Here is a 19,288-nt window from a genome sequence, read left to right as displayed (position 1 = left end):
GCAATAATGTCCAACCGTCAATCATTCAAAACAAAGAGAAGAGAAAAAGAAAAGCCAGTCTCGACGCACCTTTACACATCAAGCGAACGTTCCGGCATTTTTCCGCCCGAAGGGTCCGTCACGAGATGGAACATGGTTCGCTTTCCTCCACGTTGAGCTGCGAAGCGGCGTCAATTAAACAAGCCGATGTAGTTTCAGACATAGCAACGGTTACTAGCGTTGTGCCGCTTCGCTGAATGGTTGTTTACTTTTTGCGTTTTTTGGGGGAAATTAGTCTCTCGGTAACCCTTCGCTTCGAGACATCATTGAAATTCCCGCGAGTCCTTTGCGTAGTTGGTTGAAAGGTGTTCTCTTGAACTAGACGCGTGCTAAAATTAGACCCGGGACATTGTGGCCACTGCTTCACCTTCGCATGGCCATGATAAAGCCCATTTTACGAAGAATTAAGAAGTAAAAGAATTAGATCACAAGGATATTGCGCTGGTTTGGACCGGTGAATTTTGCATAGAGCATCGTGGTAGTGATTAAACAGGGCATCATGACTAAAAATAAGGTGTTCTCGAAGAAAGCAAAAACTAATCTTACACATCTTTACTTGAACGATAAAAATATGACCAAAATTGTGAGTATTTCGTTGATTCAAAAAGGTGTTATCTAACAACAAACTGATCCATGCGTTTCCGTTCGAATTGAGCAAATCAGGTTATCAGCCACGTAACGAGATCAATACTCAACCGATTGTACGTAAAATTGGAACTCTTTTGGTGCACCGGCATTCATTTCCGGTGTGGGGCTGTCGGTTTTTAAACCTGCTCAAGGTTCCGATCCTTAGCTGTCAGCTTGATTGAAAAGGTCATGCTCGGCACCGTGTTGGACCCATACGAATTCAAATGTATGGTAATACCGAAAAGAATTTCCCGACGGTGCTGCGTGAACTTTCACAAAAGTTTCTCTCGGGAAAGTTTCGATCGGATGGCGGATATGTGTTTCTCTTTCTATGAACTTTAAATAAATCTATAAATACGGCCCAGTTCGGCTCTAGGGTGAAAGAACAGTAAAATCGGCTCTAGGGTGAAAGAAGTCATCATCAGAATCATGGCTTGTTCTAAGGACTTCCCACAGATGCTGGGCAGCGAATACAACATTGTTAATTGCATTTTTTCCTATTCTCCAATCATTAGAGCAATATTTATCCGACGAAAAATATCCTGGTACTGTATCTTCACAACAACCAAATTAGCAAAATAGAAAAGCTCAGCGCTTTCGCACATCTCACGCATCTGTATTTGCAATGGAACAACCTGCGCAAAATAGAGAATTTGGAGAGTTTGAAAAATCTGAAGCAACTCTATCTTGGTTACAACAAAATAACGCGGCTAGAGAATTTGGGTGCCCTAAAAAAGTTGGAACAAGTGCATATCGAGCGCCAACAACTGGATGGCTCCGTGCGGTTCGACTTTGACCAAGAGTGCTTATGTGCGCTGGCGGTGAGACATCCTTATCCACTTCTGCTCTATGAACCAGCTTTGCAAGGAGACTCTTTTCACTTACTTAGAACCACCTGAAGGTATTGAACATCAAAAAGCTGAAACTCACCAACATCGATTCCCTGGAACCATTGTGGAAGCTGGAAATTCTGCTCGCCTCGGAGAACAATTTTAAATCGACCGACGATATCACGCCCGTTATCAGTGCTTTGTATTCACTGCGTGTCCTGGACTTGCAGGGATCAGCCGCCCAGCGCGATGTGCACTACCGCGAAAAGGTTACAGCCGCCGCAGGCCATAAGCTGCGTAAGTATTTAATTGGTTATGTTCGCCCAAAGATGTAACATCGACGTCCTTCCGTTCCTTCCGTTTCTCGCCCAATGACTAGTGCTGCTCGATGGAAAAATGATATCGCAATCGACGCGCAACTTTATTAAAAATTTTCAAACCGTCAAGCTGGAAAAGCAGCGGCGGGCGTCTGACAAACCGAAAACGGCGGAAAATTCCAAATCCTCGTTTGACTGTCCCAGCGAGCGGAGCAGCGGAGGCGGGTTCGTCGATCCGTTCAGTGCCGCCCTGCCGGCGAGCTCCCTGTTTCAGGTGTCCACCCGACGGCCAGCGTGCTCGCGAGTGTTGCGCAAACCGATCCGTTCGCCGGTGCTCACGAAAACGATGTCGGCTAACTTTTGTGACGAGATGGCGTTTCGTTCGAACGATCTACATCCGGCCGCCGCTGTCGTAATGCTGCAGGGCAAGGAGATCAAAGCGGGTATGCCTGTGTTTAAGGATAAGCTGCGTGCCCAGCGGAAGATACAATCGTTGCCTACGATCGACCACTAGAGACACCGGTGGAAGGCATCACTGAAATTGTTCGAAAAACTTTTGATGTTAGAGTGGTTTTTATCATTTCCTCTTTCCCGTTGCTTTCATGTGTCTATAGAACTGGTCCTGTTTGCATCAATGTGGTAGTTTATTTTCAGTTGGAAGTCGGACACCGAAGAAAAAATAAATAACTGAATAATCTCGAATGGTGTCCTGTTTTCGCGTTTGCACGAAAGGCCGCCGAAAGCATGACACCACGGGCAGGGGCTCTACTATCACGCAAAGCATTTGGTAAAATTAATGATGTTCGAATGGCTTGTCATGGACAGGTTGCAATTAGCTCAGGGAATTATCCTTGTTTTGGGTTAGAATCAACTCGGGTTATGCAATATTTGCTAGGAAAACCGAAAACGCGCCCAACTCACGTAGGTATTTACCAATAAGGATGTACCGGTGTCAGTCGAGGCGCAGAAGCGAAGAAAACAAACCGGGACTCCTGGTGGAGTAATTATTGGAAAAATGGCACATTTATTTTAATAACATAATATACATTGTAATGATTTTATCCTCATTTGTCTGTTGTTGATTCAGTTTTGTGTTTACATTTTTTCCTTTTTTTAGCATTATTAAAACGTAGCCATCTGGTATTATCATTACATCACTGTCGTTCGCTCCGTGCCTCTCACTCTCGCGTCGTTATCAGCAAGCGTTGTGCTTGCGGTTTTCCTCATTTTTACACATGTATTTTCTGTTGATGATTATACACTTCCGCCACGGTTCACTTCCTATAGTTTATCATGTGTTTGTATTCACATTTTGATTTGCTTCCTCGTCCTGTCCTGCGCAAACATCATTTTTTATACTGTTGCTGCTCTTTTTTCTTTCTTTATCTACTTTCGCGCACATTCACGCAGGAATACCGAAAAGGAATCTTTGTTGCAAAGTAGGTTGGCTTTTGTTTCACCATTTTGGGGATGATTGTAAGTGTACCCTCCGATAGTAGGTTTTCAACGTAAGACATTGTGCTAGAACCAATCGTTAGCAAGCATTGTGTTACCGGCTGACCGTGGTTCAGATTTGGCAGCACTCGCTCCGTGCGCTAGTCTTTTCCCTCGTTATATGGCTTTCCGTTTTATACTAGAACGTTTGAAACCCCTTTGATTGTTTCTTCACTAACTTAGGACAGTACCCAATCGAGGGAGAAAGGTGTTAAAATGAAACGCGGCCTGGGGTGAACGCAAAATAAGATGAAAAAACAAAAAAACGAGGGTAACAGTATAATTGATATTTTCGTTTTCGATAGCTTACTGCAAACCAACATGTGCTTATGAAAAATATAGGAAAAAGTTTCTTTCACTTTTAACTAGGCTTTTATCTTTTGACCCGTTGCTGGCATTTTTGAGCCAAAAATAGGATAAAATCATGCTTGAAAACTTCATAAAAAAGAACGGCGGAAGGACTGTGAACAGAGACATTACATTCTTAGGAGAGAGAGATTAAAAACCGTATCGTGTAAAAAGTGATTGCAGATACAACTAAAACGAAACAATAAAACAGCCCTGTCCTACAATACTAGTCTCCAACTGAACACGGTGGAAGGATTCGGGTTTTTTCCAAGGTTTTGTCTGCTGTTGGTTGGTTGTTATTGTTGCTGCTCTTTTCTCCATTTTTTCCATTCTATCGTTCGCCCATTACCGCAGTATCGTTCTTAATACATACACTTTACGATTAAAATAAAATAGCTCAAATAAAAAATTAAAATAAAACGAACATTGGAAGGTGTATACGTTAAAATGGCGAAACGAATTTACACATCCTCTGATGGGTATTCTCTCCCACGGTTTCAAGTTTTTCTTCGCAATTATACTTTTGTTTTGTTTTTCTATTTTGCTTTGGAAACAAAATACCAAATCAATGGAAGAAAGGTATAGATCTACTATTCAATTAAAATATATGTATAAGCTTTCTCTAAATAAAAATAAGTTTAAGTAACTAAACACAAAGAGCTAGGTGAATATTTTTAGTACCATATTTGCATTCACGATCATTGCATGTCCACGTTTTTCTTTTGTCGCTCTTCTCTTTTAAGTAACCGGAGCACCGACTGCGCTCAATAGTGATGTGGAAGTTGGTAAATGAAAAATGTCGTTGATCAAAACACCCAAGAGGCAAACTGCAAGCAAAATCATCGACCTGGAAATCTTGTGGTCCAGAGGAAATAAAAAAGAGGCAGATTTTCCACGCTATAAGCATAGGGATCCTTGACAATGTGCTATAACTTAAATAGTTTGAATCGTTACATTTGGAAACTATTAAACATCATGCGTTGGAAAGAAATTGTAAGATATTACGGTTGAACGTAAACTGTAAAAACACCCACATAAATTAGAGCTCTCTTCTGGTCCACTTTTCTTGATCCATTATTTTAATTCCGTTTGCCTCTGTATAAACAAAAAAAACAAAAGTATCACATCAGATAAAATCGATCGCAATATAAAATGAAATCTTCAATTTCTCTTGACAATCATCGGTGTTTTATGTAAGTAAACAAGAATAGACCAAACCAATCCAACGCCACCGTAAAAGTACAAACGTAGAGAGAGAGAAAAAGAGAACCATTCAGTTCGATTGTTCCTTTGAGCGCGCTACGAATTGGAAAAAAATCACAGAAATTCGGTTTAGCTTCGTGTAAACGTAGGCTCCTACCCAGAGTGCCTCACAATGGAGCGTGATGTTCGGGGGAAGTATGATGTTTTCAAGTAAATAAAGTGATGCTTCTTTGATGTGTATAGAACCGCCTAGACTGGCCGGTCCACTGGTCTTAATAAAGATTCTGTATGACGAAGGTAAACGAAATCTCGATTTTTTCCATAAACATCCATTCAACACTTTTTAGTTTCATTCAGTTCCTTCTTGTTTGTGATTCTTAAGTAGATTAAATGGCAAAGAGCAACTCTTATGACTGTATCTCGAAGTGACGAAATAAAAAGGCGTATTAAACCATAAAATGTACCAACGACGCGCTGTTTCAACCAAATACTGATTTACTGATTATCTGAATTGCCACACAGTTACGAACCGGCTTCGGTTTCTTCGTCCTATCATCTGACAGTAGGAAACAGAGATTTCTTAATCATCCGGATTAGTTTCTATTAAAATTTCATTCCCTACGCAGTAATGTGACTTCCATGGTAGTAACGTTTCAAACGCTACCTACCGTACGATATGTGGTGTGCCGTCACTGCGTAGAAAGAAAATTTCAATCAAGCGCCTCTGCCGTTCCGATTCGCGATCTAAGTACACTGGTAACTGATAACTTACTAAGTACGAAGATTAAGTAAGAAATGTCGCGTTGCTGGTGTTGAACTAATCGCTGCAATGAAGCGCCAAAGAAATAAAAGAATAATGTATGCCTAACCGAGCAAAACGTCGGGATCGTAATCTATCATTGAACACAAAAAGCGCGCCAACACAGCAACCATTTCGAATTGTTTCCGGCTGTGATCATGAAATGCATCCTGTCTGCTACCGTCAGATGATCTCGCGGACACAGAGAACAGATGATCCTCTTGATTGTTTTCTAACCCGACCCTTCCCTGGCGCAAACTTTCTATTTTGTGCATGAATTAAACGGTGGCGGTGATCATTTTCTTTATCATTTTCTCTCTCAATTTCTTTGTTGCTGATGATTCAATCATTCACGAACAAAACTTTGTACCGAAAAAAATTGCAAACCTTTTTAGCCATTCTGATTCCTAAACCAATTTCACGGAAATTCGTGCGGTTGAATCATTTTCTCGGCACTCAGCCGTCCACCTAAAAACCTTTACCTAAACTCCTTCCGTCATTCCCGTTTTCTCTGTTGTATGGTTATATTTATATGTATATATATATATTTGTTTGTATATATATATTTAGAGAATACTAAAAGATAGTTTTACCTTTTTTTCTCCTACATAACGATGCATCACTACATTCAGCATATCATGCCGGTCGGTCGCCTGCGGTTGCGCTTATATCAATAACAAAATGTTTTTTGCCGATCGCTTGTTTGCTGATAGAAGGATCTCGGTCGTTCCATGTTCGCCGTAGTGGATGTACGGAACACACCGACCTCTTAAAATCTCCCTAGCCTAATGCATTCACCTAAAACGTACACAAGTTCTCCTGCATCTCTATCCGCGGTACGAACTACCAGTGTTCGTTGAAACGGTTTGAGCGTTTTTATAGTTTCTTTACACGTGCGTTTCCTATCACTCTCTCGGTCGGTTGCTTCCAGAACCTCTCCGCCGGGGGGCTCGGAGCTGTGACTGTGTCCTCCGCCACGAAGCCGAGCAAACACAAACATCATAATTTTCTTTCCCTCGGCTGTTTTTTTGTTCTACTTATAGACATAGCATTCTTACTCCCTCCGGTAAATATGTACACACTGTGCTCTTGTTCTTCTGGCTACCGGCAGCGAAGGGATTTTTCGGTTCTTCGGTTTATCTTTTTAACTAGCGATCCATGCTGACGCCGATTTTAATGTTTCTGTCACCGATATGCACCGCCGTGCATTGATCTTGGACTTGTTGACGGTTTGGTTTGCATTTACTGTGGCATTTTTAGCTAGCAGTGTCCGTAGCCCAGACTGAGCCAGGCTATGTTGGTTTTGTGAGAGTGTGCGCATGTGTGCGTTGTTATCTTCGAATGAAACAGGTAAAATTGGTATGCTATTGTGGTGGTCCACTGTGGGGTAGGCTTGGCGGTGCACCCTGCGATGGTGACAGTAATTGCATCCGTTGTGTTGTTTGTTGTTGGCGAGTTTAAATTGGTGTGATGGGTGATCGTTTGGTTTGGTGTAACAACGAAGGGAACGAAGGGTTGATCGCATATCGTTCCAAGCAGCAAACACAGAAAGGATTAGAAAACAAATCATGACTTTAGTGGCGTATTATGTCGTGTTTCCACAAAATCATCCGCCGAGAGTGTGTGCCGATCTCTTATTTCTTGTCCGTCCACCAAAAGACGATTTCCGCACACCACCTCGGCGACACTCGAATCGAGCCGTGATCGTGTTCAGTCTCCGCGTTCCTGCTTTAGACTACTTACAGGGAGCGACGGGTATGCTGATTGATGTAGGATATGCGGAGGTAGCTTCGGACCATCCTCAGCCTTTTCTTCTTCCCGTCGCTTCAAACAAGCCGCTTTTGGGTTCAGATTGCGTTCTGTAAAGCGATGGTCAACAGGAGATCATTAAGCCACTGCCACGCATTACGTTCCACCAGCACTGCGCCATCAAACTTACCTCGCACTTGCTGCTCGAGAGTCATTATCACTTCCACGGCCATGTTCAATATGCCCAGCTTGGTCTGTGGTTTGTCCGACTTCAAGTGAGACATGCACATACGGCCCAATTCTTTCAGTGCCTCATTAATATCCCGAATACGTATTCTGCGAGTGCAAAAAAGACATAGATCATTAATCCGATCACAGAGAGAAGACCCTCGGTGGCTCACCTTTCCCGAGCGTTGTTCGCCTGTCTTCGCTCTCTCTCCTTTCGATCTTTAGTCACCGGATCCAGATCATCATCGTCGTCGTCGTCATCGGCGCTGGAACAACTGCGCGAGGTTTTACTACTAGTACAATTGTTCACGCGAATGTACCGTACAGACACACACATAGACACACAGAGAGAGCAAAAACAAACACAGGACGAACGGCGGCCGTGGCACAGCGGTGGCGCGCGCAATGAAAACGGAACGGAAAGAAATGAAAAGAAAAACACAAAACACAACATTGTTATGAATCGTCCTGGGAAAGCACTTTCAACGGAAGAGGCCAAAAATGAGAAACTACAAAATGGATTCTGAACTAACTGAAGCCTAATAGAGACTAGGTGGTAGAAGGGACCACAAGAATGACTTACTACTTGCGCTGCCGCTTCGCTCCCTTCGCTGGCCCCTGCACCGAGCTGCTCGGTTTGGTGTCGGAGTCTGGTGGTTCTTTGCGTTTCTCTGAGGATAAATGATAGACTGTTTTTTTAGATGATAACGTTTATAGTAAATCACCTATCAGTATCGCAGTAAGCTGGGGGGACCGGGAACGGAAACACTTACTGTTGTTCACCGACGCCGGCGTGTTGATTGGTAGTCTTTCCGATTTCACTGGGATGCTGGACAGCTCGGACGGTGCGTCGTGCTGGAGCTGGGCGGAAGGTGGAATGATCGGGCCGGCACCACCGGCCGTGTATGGCGAGGCGGTCGCTGCGGGATCGATCGACGAGAGCGACACGCCGACCTGCGGCTCGCAATGGTTCCGCAGTATGTTGATGGCATCATCCAGCCGCTCCTCCATGCGCGAACCCTGCAAGGACTGGAAGATAAAAGTGGAGAGCTGAGTTAGTAGGACAGAACAATCGGCGACAGCAGTATTTGCCCCGGAATGAGGGTGGTCCCCTCCCCGACGGTAACGAGAAAAGGAACTGGTTCACAATAGTAAAACGAACAAGTTAACGTAAAATTGGAAACAGAAAACTTCAAACGTACGAGCTAGCAAATTTACAACCTTCTGCACGCCACGGCTCCTGCCTGCTGGCAGAGCGCGTGCGGTAACATCGTTGCAAGTCGGTCCTCAACGCAGCATTAAATAAAGTGAGCAAACGAATGAACAGTTGCGCGCCAAAAAGAAGTGACTCAACAAAAGTACATCGTACAATGCGCGCGTTACTCAAAGATTGTCCCCCGACACGGTTCCACGGGAGCCGGTGTAGCACAAAGTGGTACGAGCAATCGAGGATCGACTTCACCTCGATCTTGCGCTAGTGCTAGGAGGGCGAGCGATGGCCGGTTGGCCGTTACTTACCGTAACACTTTCATGCTCTCTTAGTAACGACACGATCGCCTCGTCCAGCGGTTGTATCTCGGGCGAGTTGGCCTAGGGGGAAAGAGATACGAAATAAACACAAAAACATGCATCAACAAAAAATTGGTTCAAAATAACGCGCATACAAACGAAGGAAAACGGAAGCAATCAGATCGCAGCATAAATGGAACGAACGAAAGAGCAAAACCGATGTGCATTGGCTGAGCACGAGTGACCCAGAGAGGGCACTGTGTTTGAGCTGTTAAGTGTAAGAATGATAGTGCCAGGACCGGGAGAAACAAAAATGAGCTTGCAAAGCTGTAATTCGTGCAGATTAATACTTTTTGCATACACTTCTTGGACCTCAAAATCTTTGAGCAGAATTATGTTGCGTCAACAGTAAACACAATTAGCTAAAGATCGTTATTTTCTGTTTGAGTGATCATATTGTTTTATGCAAAACGTACCAAATTAGTGATAATGTAATGGTGTTAAAATAATGAATTACAACGTACGCTTGATGTGCATTCTAACGTTAACAAAATTACAAGATACGCATTACACCGGTTGACCCCAACAACGGACCGTACGAAATGGGAGAGTGTATACAGTTAGCGGGTGGCGCAGTGTGATGATGGCCGGCAAACGAAAGGGAGCATCGAACCGACTGGAAGCAGGACAGGGCGCGTCACTCACCATGTGCGGTAGTCCTCGGTGCACTAGCTCGGGAGCGTAGGAACCGTTCGGGAGACTGTTGAGACCGGCCACCGGTCCACCGTTGCTGTTGATCACTGGGTTGATCTGCTGCCAGGAGCCGGGCCCCACGCCGGCTGCCGCTGCTGCGGCCACCGTGGCAGCGCTGACGGAAGTTGGACCTCCGCCGGGTGCGGAACTAGCCGCTCCTGGCCCCACCGCACCACCGACGTGAATACTTTGTTGCGTTGTTTGCTGGTTTTGCTGCTGGACTTGTTGCTGCTGTTGAACTTGCTGCTGCTGTTGCTGCTGCTGCTGTTGCTGGGACGTTAGTGGTGGAGGTGAGTTCACTGGTGTGTTCGGGTTGGAGCCGTAACTGCTTATGCTTTGGTCAGTTGGGTACATCTGAAAGGGGGAAGAATCGTAAGCCGTTAGAAAGCTTTCGCCACGGAACACATCGACACGCGGATACAAACCGTTTGCAGCGCCTTTCCGACCAGGGTGTCGTTTTGTACAATTGGACTATGCTGCGCATGCTGGTTGTGGTGGCCGGCAGCGATTGCGTTGTAGATTGCGGGTGAGTTTTGGCCCTGCGTACCGATGGCCGGTATCTGTGCGGTATTGCCTCGGAACGTGCTCATCGGTGGAAGTGTTTGCGTTTGGTTCTGTGATCGTGCCGTGAGGTGAAAAAGCCATGCGTTAGAGAAAACACCATCCTTTGTGCGGAAGTCCCCCCGAAAAACAGTGCTCACCTGCGCCAGATGGGAACCGTCCATGTGCGGCACACCGACCGGGGACATGGCATACTGGTCATGGTTATGCTGCGGTCCACCGGCTCCACCGCCGAGGTGAGCCCCGTGGCCAACATTGTGGTAGCCGGTCCCGGAGTGCGGAGCATACGCCCCGCTCGATGACGCCGGGTACCACGATCCGCCCGGCGAATCGTAGTACGCCTCCGCCTGGTACAGCGCTCCACCTCCGGTCTTTGGTGACGTGTAGCGTTGACCGCCGGAAACCGGACTCTCGTGGGTGTACTCCTCCGGCGCGTACTGCAAAAAAAATGACGAAAGAGACAAGAAAACATTAGAATCCATTTTGCTTAATGATTTGCCGGCCCGTGGGGAGGCGCGAAAACGCGATAGCAGCACCGGTGATTGATTTCGGTCGCCCGGGACTCCGGGATTTATGCTTTCTGGTCGCCATGCAAACCGACGGTTACTGGAGTCACACTGGACGGCAGGACGGGCGTGTAAAAACCTCGTGCAGGTTAAAGCCCGATTAGACGCTCGCGGCCACGGCAGGGGCCAGATTTTTGATTAATGAACAACCACAAATTGATCCCACACTTTCTAGCCGCCCTGTGACTGGACCACGTCTTACCCCAGGTCCCCGGGCTCCCATCCCCCGGAGGATTAACCTATCGTGCCGGGGCGCGACAAATTGACAAGTTTTCTTTCCGAGTCTCCTCGTGGTGCTGGAGCATGTTTTCGGTTTCTAATGGACGCTCTTTTGCGCGTCGTTTTTTTATTGTCTCCCCAGAGAGTCGCGCCAAGAACGGCCATTATGGTGTTGAATGAATTCTGCCATGAATGAGGCGCGAAGAAAAAGAAACTGCGCAGTAGAGATCGGAACATCGCCGACCGACCGACCAGCTAGCCAGACTGCCGCTGGATGGATGGATGGTGATATCAAAATTCAGCATATCACAAACCGGTATCGGTGCCAGCCTTCGGAGTCTCGGAGCGACGAGAGAACCCTAAGCGACTGCAGAGGCGTCGTGGTGTCGTTGGGGGTTGGCGATGACGATTGTGGTGTTTATTAGACAAGGAAGCTACAAGATCGCCACGAGGAGCACGTCACGATGCCGAAATCTTGCCCCCCCACAGAAAGCGAAAAAACTCGTGGCAGAGGCTCGGCACCAAATATGTGAGTTTTAATGCCCCCGCGCTCCAAGGGCCACAACAACAGGCCCCTCTTCTGGGTCAGGTTTTTATCACTGCGCGGAACGCTACTTTCCGTTCCCAGCTCCGCTCCAAGTGGCTGCAGTCGAGATTAGCATATACTCTACAATGTTTGCGCGCCCCCGTTTTGGGGCGGACGCTCCCGTTTGGCCCGCCAGGGAATGCTGCGGTGGGAAAAGCCCCCGAAAAGGGGCAGAAGTCGGGAGTGCGATGCTCATTATCATATTTGACAAATTTTCGATATTAATCATGATCATCAGCAGCTCTCGCCTCTCGGTCGGTTGGAATCACTTTTCACTGGCGGCGGCGGCATTCACCACCAGAAAAGCTCCCGGAGATGAGAAACAATGAAGGAGAGAAGGCCAACCGTGGCTTATGATTCGCGCTCACCCGGCCAAGTGCCCGTGGCGTGGCGCGGCGGCGGCGGCACACCACAGCAACCAGTGCCCTCGCCTCCCCGACAGGAACTATCGCTTCCACAAGCGAGCTTGCCATCCGCTCCGCTCGGAGGTATAACAAATGGCCGAGGAGCGCCGAAAGACGGGCAGCCAAGCCAGGCACCAATCTCCGGAATATCACAAACCGTTTATCATCTTCCGGAGTGGTTGTGCGTGAGTGTTGCGTACTAAATCACTCCCGAAACACCCGAAGCCCGAAGCATGGAAACCCCGTTCGGGTCCTCGACCGGTCCGGTCCGGGGGCAAGGATTAAGCGGAGGGGTGCGCCCCGGTTTTATGGCTAATTATGTGTTCACTATTCGACCGACGACGGGACCACGCTCAACCCGTTCTGTTCTGTTAAGCCGCACTTCTTACACACGATTTGTTGGGTGCCGCTGTTCTTTTTGCTATAAATTTATCATGAACCTTCGGCTTGGGCCCTTCGGTGACCCCCGGGGGCGCGGGAGAAGGTCCGCTGCCCGGTCCGGTGCCCCGCTGGTACTAATATGCTAAGAAAATTGTTCCGAAGAAATTATTCACTTCAGTTCGCGCTGCCGCCGCCGCCGCCGGCCAGTGCCGTCTTCTTTTTCGCTCTTTTAAGGAAAACTCGCGCGCACCGCGCGCTAAGCCCGAGAGAGAGAAGTACGATAAATCATTGAAAAGTTTCTTTATGGTTTTGACATTTAAAGGCACACTAGGGTGTGCGTGACCGTGTGTGTGCTGGTGGTGGTCGTGTAGAGGTCGTAGCGTCTTCACACGTCCCCTGATTCACTCTCCCTCTCTCTGTGTCCTGGCCTGCCCAACGGATTTCTAACGGCTCAGGGTGAATCGGTGTGTGGTGTATCGATTTCAAATTATGTTCAACCAATTCCTGTCGCGTGTTTCTCGTTCCGTGTGAAGGGTGAAGGTGAAGCGACGATGCTTCTTCAGAGGGAAGGGATGGCCACAGCCAAACTTGGCCAAGGAAACTGTAAAAATTCAATTCAAATTATTCACAAATGGAAAATAATTCATCCAACATGGATACAGTTGAGCATCGTGTTTGAATCATGGACCTTCACATCTTGGACCTCTCTTAACCAACTTCTCAAATTCAATTTTAATTTCGTACAAAAAACATGTTCGAAATTCGAAAGCTTTTTGGTCTAAAAATGATTGCTAACTTTGCCGAAGTTCAAGAGCAGGAACACCATTGAAGTTAGCATTAACATTTAATTCATCAGTCAAACAGCGTAATTTTTTACTTTTGTGTATTATTTTTACTTCTTGTCGCAACGATTCAGTGCTTTAAAAATTGCAGCAGCAACAGTTAAACGATCGACGAGCAGTGTTCGTTACTCAATTTCTACTCGAAATAATTCGATTTCTCACTGTCTTAGGGAGGCATACAAGGATTTTTGACAGTTTTTCCACGTACTTGTCTGTGCCTTTGACTCCATTTTCAAAGCCATGTGGAAATTTAAAAAATACATCGAACGAGTTGCATCCCTTAGCATTAGACATATTTTCCCATTTTAGCAAATGTTGCAGAGCGGAGGCGATCAAACTCCCGCAGGACTCGTGTTGCTATTGTAATAGTCTCGTTAAGAATAACGGCTGAACAGATTATTTCGCAACCAACTGATAGGCCACTTTCAGGGCACATCCCCATCGCTCTCTCTCGGGGGATCTGTTTGAGACAAAAATCCGATCAAATAGTAATGAACGATGCCAAACGGACGGGGAGAACCGGGAACTGTGCGCCCCGAGTGTGCCCACGTCATCAAAGATTCAGAGACTCGGGTTTTGGCCCGAAAAAGGCGTGAACCCGTTTCTATTGCCTAATCCGAATGCGAAACGAAGGAACACGGGACTCCGGGGCCAATCGTTATGCGCTAGTCGCCCATCTTAAGGATATTTCGTTTTCCGCTTTTTACACCATTTTATCGGCGACGAATCCGGCGAAGTTCGGACGAAAAAGGACATCGTACGCGGACGTCTATCGTATTGGTTCATCAATAATTCGGTAGCGAGAGGCCTCTGCCACGCGCGTTCTACGATCGGTAGTCTGGCAAGTCTACGTGTCGACGGCGTAGCAACGATCTATGCAAGGATGAGAGCTGAGAGCGACTCATCCTTGAAATCCCCGGGGGTTCCGGGTCTGGCATGCTCTCCCTCTCGCTGTCTGTGTCCACACAGCACGTCCACGGACAATGTTACGGAACAGGGATAGCAAACGACACCCTTTGGTAGCACCCGACACCAGTGCCCCGCGTTTGAAGGGCAACACTCCACTCGCAGGATCTGTTGCACAACAGCACAACTACGGCAAGAGCGCAACACCTTCTTCCGCCATCCGGGATTTCCGGATGCGAGGGTGCGTCTGGGTCACCACCTCACTCAATATTTCACACGAATCGTAAAGCATCCCCTAACGCGTGATGGCGACCGCCGAGCGACATAAAGATACTCCTCTCCGTTTTTCCGATTTCTCATCACCGCACACACTGGACTTGTGTTGATGGTGGTGGTGGCCAAAAAAAACAGCGAAACATATCCTTGCGGCCACGACGTTAACAATAAGGTTTGATGATCCGTGCGCGGCCTGGAGGTCGCTTGCACCGGTCCGTTGTGGTTGTTGTTGAAAAGATGTGTCCGCGCGAAATCGAACCCCGAACTCGAATCTCGAAGCCGAAAATACACATAAATTTGTTTTTTTAACGGCCACCGGCGGTTATGACTCATTTACATATTAATAATTTATATCGCGCGTTTTTATGCGCCCGCTTGTGCACCAGTCCGCCGCCCGCCACCCGCCACGCAGGATTAGGTCCTGCGTCGGGTGGGTGAACCGAGCCGAGTTTCAAGTTTTGCCACCAATGTAGTTAATCGACTCGGGTCGCGCGCGTGATGCGTGTGTGCCGAGACGAGGGTGAAGCGAAAAAAATGTGTATTATATTGCGCTGATTAGCATAATAAAGCACGGTGGCCAAAGGGGACCGATGCTGGGGACGCACCACCCCAACGCACCCGGGTTTGACAGGAGCTACCGCACACCCCTCCAAGGACCGGACCAATAAGAGCCGACCGAAAGTCTAATGGAGCGTAATATACATTTTCTGAAGATGGCACACTCATCGGCTGGCCAGCGCGACGGATCCGATCCGAGCGCGTCCGGACCGATAGAATGACAAATTGACAGTTTTGGCTGCAGATATCGGCGGCTCTCGGTGATGATGAAGGCAGAGACCAGAGCAAAAGAAGCTACACATTTGAAGCAAAACAAAACCGGGTCTTCCATCCCCAAAAACGCAGAAAAAGAAACATCCGACCGAGAGAAACTTGTCTGCTCAAAACGAACAGGAGTAGCGGCAGCGGCAGACGACGACGACGACGGTGGAATGGAGATTTGGAGGAGTTTATTTTTCGCCAGTCTGTGTAAATAAATGTCATCTCGATTCTATTCTGCTTTTTTCGTCTCTTTTTGTAGCCTTTTGGGTCCCGCCGTTCGCGATGGGCCAGATTCGTGTACTCTCGACACACACAGGCACCAACACAAGGCCGGTGGTTGGGTGACAATTTTACGGGCGAAGGGAACTACCTTTTTATTAATTCTTCAGAACCACGCATTTTAGAACCTTGAACACCGCGCGCCACGGTGTTTTATGTTGAGCCCTTTTTTCTTGTTCTTCGGAAGGCCACAAGCTCGGCGCATATTAATTCTATTTGATTCTTTTCGCGGGTGTCAAAAGCATGAGAATTTCGTTCGCCGAAAGGAATCCTCAGCCAATGATGGGCCGGTGGGTCGAACAGCAACTTCCTGGAATGGTTCGCCCCACACGCAGCCTGGTGGAGAAGGTGATAATGGAAGGCAGGCCCGTGTTCCCGTAAATCACTTACGATGCGCGAACGTTACTCCTACGGATAGCTCGTATCCGGTTTTTGATGATTTTTTTCCCGGTCGAAAAATAGAACGAGTTTCTAATCACCCACCGCCAGCCAGGCCAGGGCGAACATATTTTCGCCACACGCATTACGCATTTCGCCCGTCATCATCATCAACCCCCAGATCGGGATCGGATCGGCTTCCGGAGCGCCGGTGAAATTCAATTACCCGCCGCAATAAATAAACGTCATCGATGTGACGCGACGGATCATTGGCACGGGATTAAATGCGGAACCACGCTCACGGAGGGTGCGGCAAGAATCCCGGTCCGGCCGGAACGCGTTCCCACCGGGATGATGCAAAAGTGACCCTCCAGGGTTACCCCCGGTTGGCTCTTTAAATCGTCGTGCCGTGGCAAACGTCCCCTGGGTGCGAGACATCAGTTGGAAGTGGAAGTGTCCTTTTCCCCTGTCCACTCCAAGCCCTCGGTGTGATTGCGGTGGTTGGTGCTTCACACTGCCCGACCAACCGTATGTGTCCGTGGCCCCGTTCTGGGTGATCTGGCACACGGTAACACCGCCGGTCGAAAGAGTGATATGATGTAATTAGCGTAGCACATATGCGTCAGTATAACGAACGGTCACTAAATTCCGTGGAAAATTTGGCACAACAGCACCCTTCAACTTCAAAGTATTTCAACAACAACGAGCGCAATTGAAGAATGACAATTTTTTAAGATACATTTCATAGAAATCAAGGAAGAATTGGCAAGATTCTAGGAGTGAGTTTCAATGAAGCAATTGGCAATTCGGAATTAATGTAAACGCTTTGCGATCCATTATTAATCATCGCTTTAAATTACATTTTTTTTTACATTTCAATATTTTGATATTAAATAATTTAATTATTAAAATGTTTTTTGTCCCAATATCTCCTACACTATCTTATCCAATATCTTATCCTATTGTCCTACACTACACACTGTTTTGATGTAACAAAATCAGATAAACTTGATACTGTTTAATTTTTTTATAAATACAAAAACCAACCCGTGAACATTTCGATAATAGAAATTAAGAAATTGAAAACAATGATTTTTCACTAATAATTTTCCAATACTTCTTTACCCAAACGACACCCAACAGGTCTCCGGTTCACCCTTGGTGCAACACTTTCGCCCATCGGTGTACGCATTTTGTCAACTGTGGCCAAAAACCTGCGGAAAAATGGAACCCCGGAAAGCCCGCCATTCGGGGCAGGGAGGAACTAACCCAACCAACCAAACCGAGCCGCCGTTTTGCTCTCGATACAACCGCTCAACAAGGGTTGAACAACCCCCCTCCGGGCAAGGAAGTGCTGCGCGCGAATGAAACATTATCGTTTTCTTTTTTTTTGCTTTTCACCGTTCCCCCTGGTTCTTCCTCTCGTGACGCAAAAACCTCCGGAGCAAGTTCCGGAGCCTGCCGAAAACGGAAAGGTAGAAAAAGGAGAAGCCGGACGAACCTCAACTCAACACAAGCGAGGAAGGATGATAATGAGAACGGCAAGATAATTATCCAAAATTATTTTCGTGGTGTGTCTGCTTCCTTCCTTCAACCCTTTCGGCCATACGCGGCACCCTAGGAGACCGCCGGCGCACAGAACAGTGATGCACCACGAAAGGGGCGGTAAGTAGAGTTTGCCGCGGTGGCCATTGCAGCGAAAATTACGATTCTCTACTAGTTCTTAATTTTGCGTACACACTTTCTTCGACGCACACAAACAAGTTGATTGTATTTTGCTTCCATTACACACCACGTCGCGGTTGTTGAGCATTTAAAGTTCGTTACCGTATATTTCGTTTATTTGTGCGGAAAACGACGGTGGAAGAAAGAAGACGAAAGCGGTGGCCAGAGTGGGGTGCGTGGAAAAGTGTGGCTCTGAGTTCTATGACGCGATCGCGGGAATCGTGGATCGATCGCCTCCGCTACGATGGAATGTGAAAGATTAAATTACTCACCTCACACACCACTATTTGGAAAGGGGCAGTAAGGAGCGCCAATTATCAACAATAAGATCAACAACCTGGCCGAGACGGAGGTTGATCAACCCTCAACCCCGTTGCTTCTCGGTCATCGCCGAGTTGATTCCCCTTAAAGGCGCGAGGCCCAGATCGAAGTTGAAGCTGACCAACTTCACAGCCGAGATATACTCCGTTTGGCAATTCTATCAACAGCTATCATTTCTACAAACAATCTCAATTATCAATTGTCAAACCTGAGTGTTCCGAGTATTTATTTAAACATGCTAAGCGTATGACTTCGTAGCGACATTCAGTCAACCGAAATTGAAATCTAACATTGTTGAATCATAATACCTTTAAACAAATGTATCCTTTAAGGCTTCAAGACTACAAGACTGCCCAACTTAAAGCCACCTTGAGAGAAGGTGAACTCAACCGCATCAGCAACAGCAGCAGCAGCTGCCGATTATCAAACGTCCACCGAGATCAAGGAGACTGCTGATTCGGTAATCAGTACATAACACGAACATTATTGCCTCCAGATACATCACCATGCTGCTGGGGCCCAAGACTTAACGTGGAGGCTCTGCAGATCCTGCGTTTGACTAGCCCCCCTCCCGGTTTGATGGCTTGTTCGAAACAAGCCGAGCATGTTATCTGAGAACGCCGTGCGCTTTCGGGGCGACGGTGACGCCGGCAAAGGCGATGTGTGGGAAGCGCAAACAGTAAACGAACCCAATTACCGAATAATCCCAAAAACTCTCCACTCAAATGCACCCCACCGACGAAGAAGAAAAGTGGACGCAATTAGCCTGCAGCGTACTGCCGAGAACACCGAGGGCCAGCATCAGCCCGCCAGCCAGCCAGTCGGTGGAGTAAAGTAAGACATGAAATTTAATGGAACTGGCAACCAAACAAAACCACAAACGGGCAAAGCACAAAAATTTGCCAAAAAGTATGAGTGTGTGCGCGGATATAGCGAGGCCTGGACCGTGGACCAGAACGACTGGACGACGACGAAGGCGTGGAGTGTGGACAATTATGAGCGATTTAGCAATTTGCAAAAAATAAAGTAAATCGAACGCAAAACCAGAGAATTGGGCCACTTCTTATGCTTAGCGGTCGGAACCACAACAAACAGACATCATACAGAGGGGGGGTCGTTTCTTCTTGCA

General features: G+C 47.1%; 2 protein-coding genes across 2 annotated transcripts in view; one reads left to right on the top strand and one right to left on the bottom strand.

Moving 5' to 3' along the window:
* Window positions 1–538: 538 nt before the first annotated feature.
* Window positions 539–2,327, top strand: LOC131211214 (protein phosphatase 1 regulatory subunit 42-like). Its single transcript, XM_058204611.1, has 4 exons — window positions 539–622; window positions 1,182–1,487; window positions 1,556–1,793; window positions 1,876–2,327. Exons 1-4 carry the CDS (start codon window positions 539–541, stop codon window positions 2,325–2,327), a joined length of 1,080 nt encoding a protein of 359 aa, XP_058060594.1.
* A 510-nt stretch (window positions 2,328–2,837) lies between these two features.
* Window positions 2,838–19,288, bottom strand: part of LOC131212299 (protein daughterless) — a 55,594-nt gene continuing 39,143 nt past the window's right edge. Inside the window, exons 3-12 of the mRNA XM_058206106.1 lie at window positions 10,598–10,894; window positions 10,322–10,510; window positions 9,849–10,250; window positions 9,153–9,224; window positions 8,408–8,654; window positions 8,218–8,305; window positions 7,808–7,924; window positions 7,597–7,742; window positions 7,401–7,516; window positions 2,838–7,063 (exon numbers count right to left, since the gene is read on the bottom strand). Coding sequence (XP_058062089.1) covers window positions 7,022–7,063; window positions 7,401–7,516; window positions 7,597–7,742; window positions 7,808–7,924; window positions 8,218–8,305; window positions 8,408–8,654; window positions 9,153–9,224; window positions 9,849–10,250; window positions 10,322–10,510; window positions 10,598–10,894 — 1,716 coding nt within the window. The 3' untranslated portion in view covers window positions 2,838–7,021. The remainder of the gene's footprint in view (window positions 7,064–7,400; window positions 7,517–7,596; window positions 7,743–7,807; window positions 7,925–8,217; window positions 8,306–8,407; window positions 8,655–9,152; window positions 9,225–9,848; window positions 10,251–10,321; window positions 10,511–10,597; window positions 10,895–19,288) is intronic.

This window comes from Anopheles bellator, chromosome 2, assembly GCF_943735745.2.
Source record: "Anopheles bellator chromosome 2, idAnoBellAS_SP24_06.2, whole genome shotgun sequence".
In the NCBI taxonomy this organism is placed as follows: domain Eukaryota; kingdom Metazoa; phylum Arthropoda; class Insecta; order Diptera; family Culicidae; genus Anopheles; species Anopheles bellator.
This window is presented reverse-complemented; position numbering and strand designations above follow the sequence as displayed.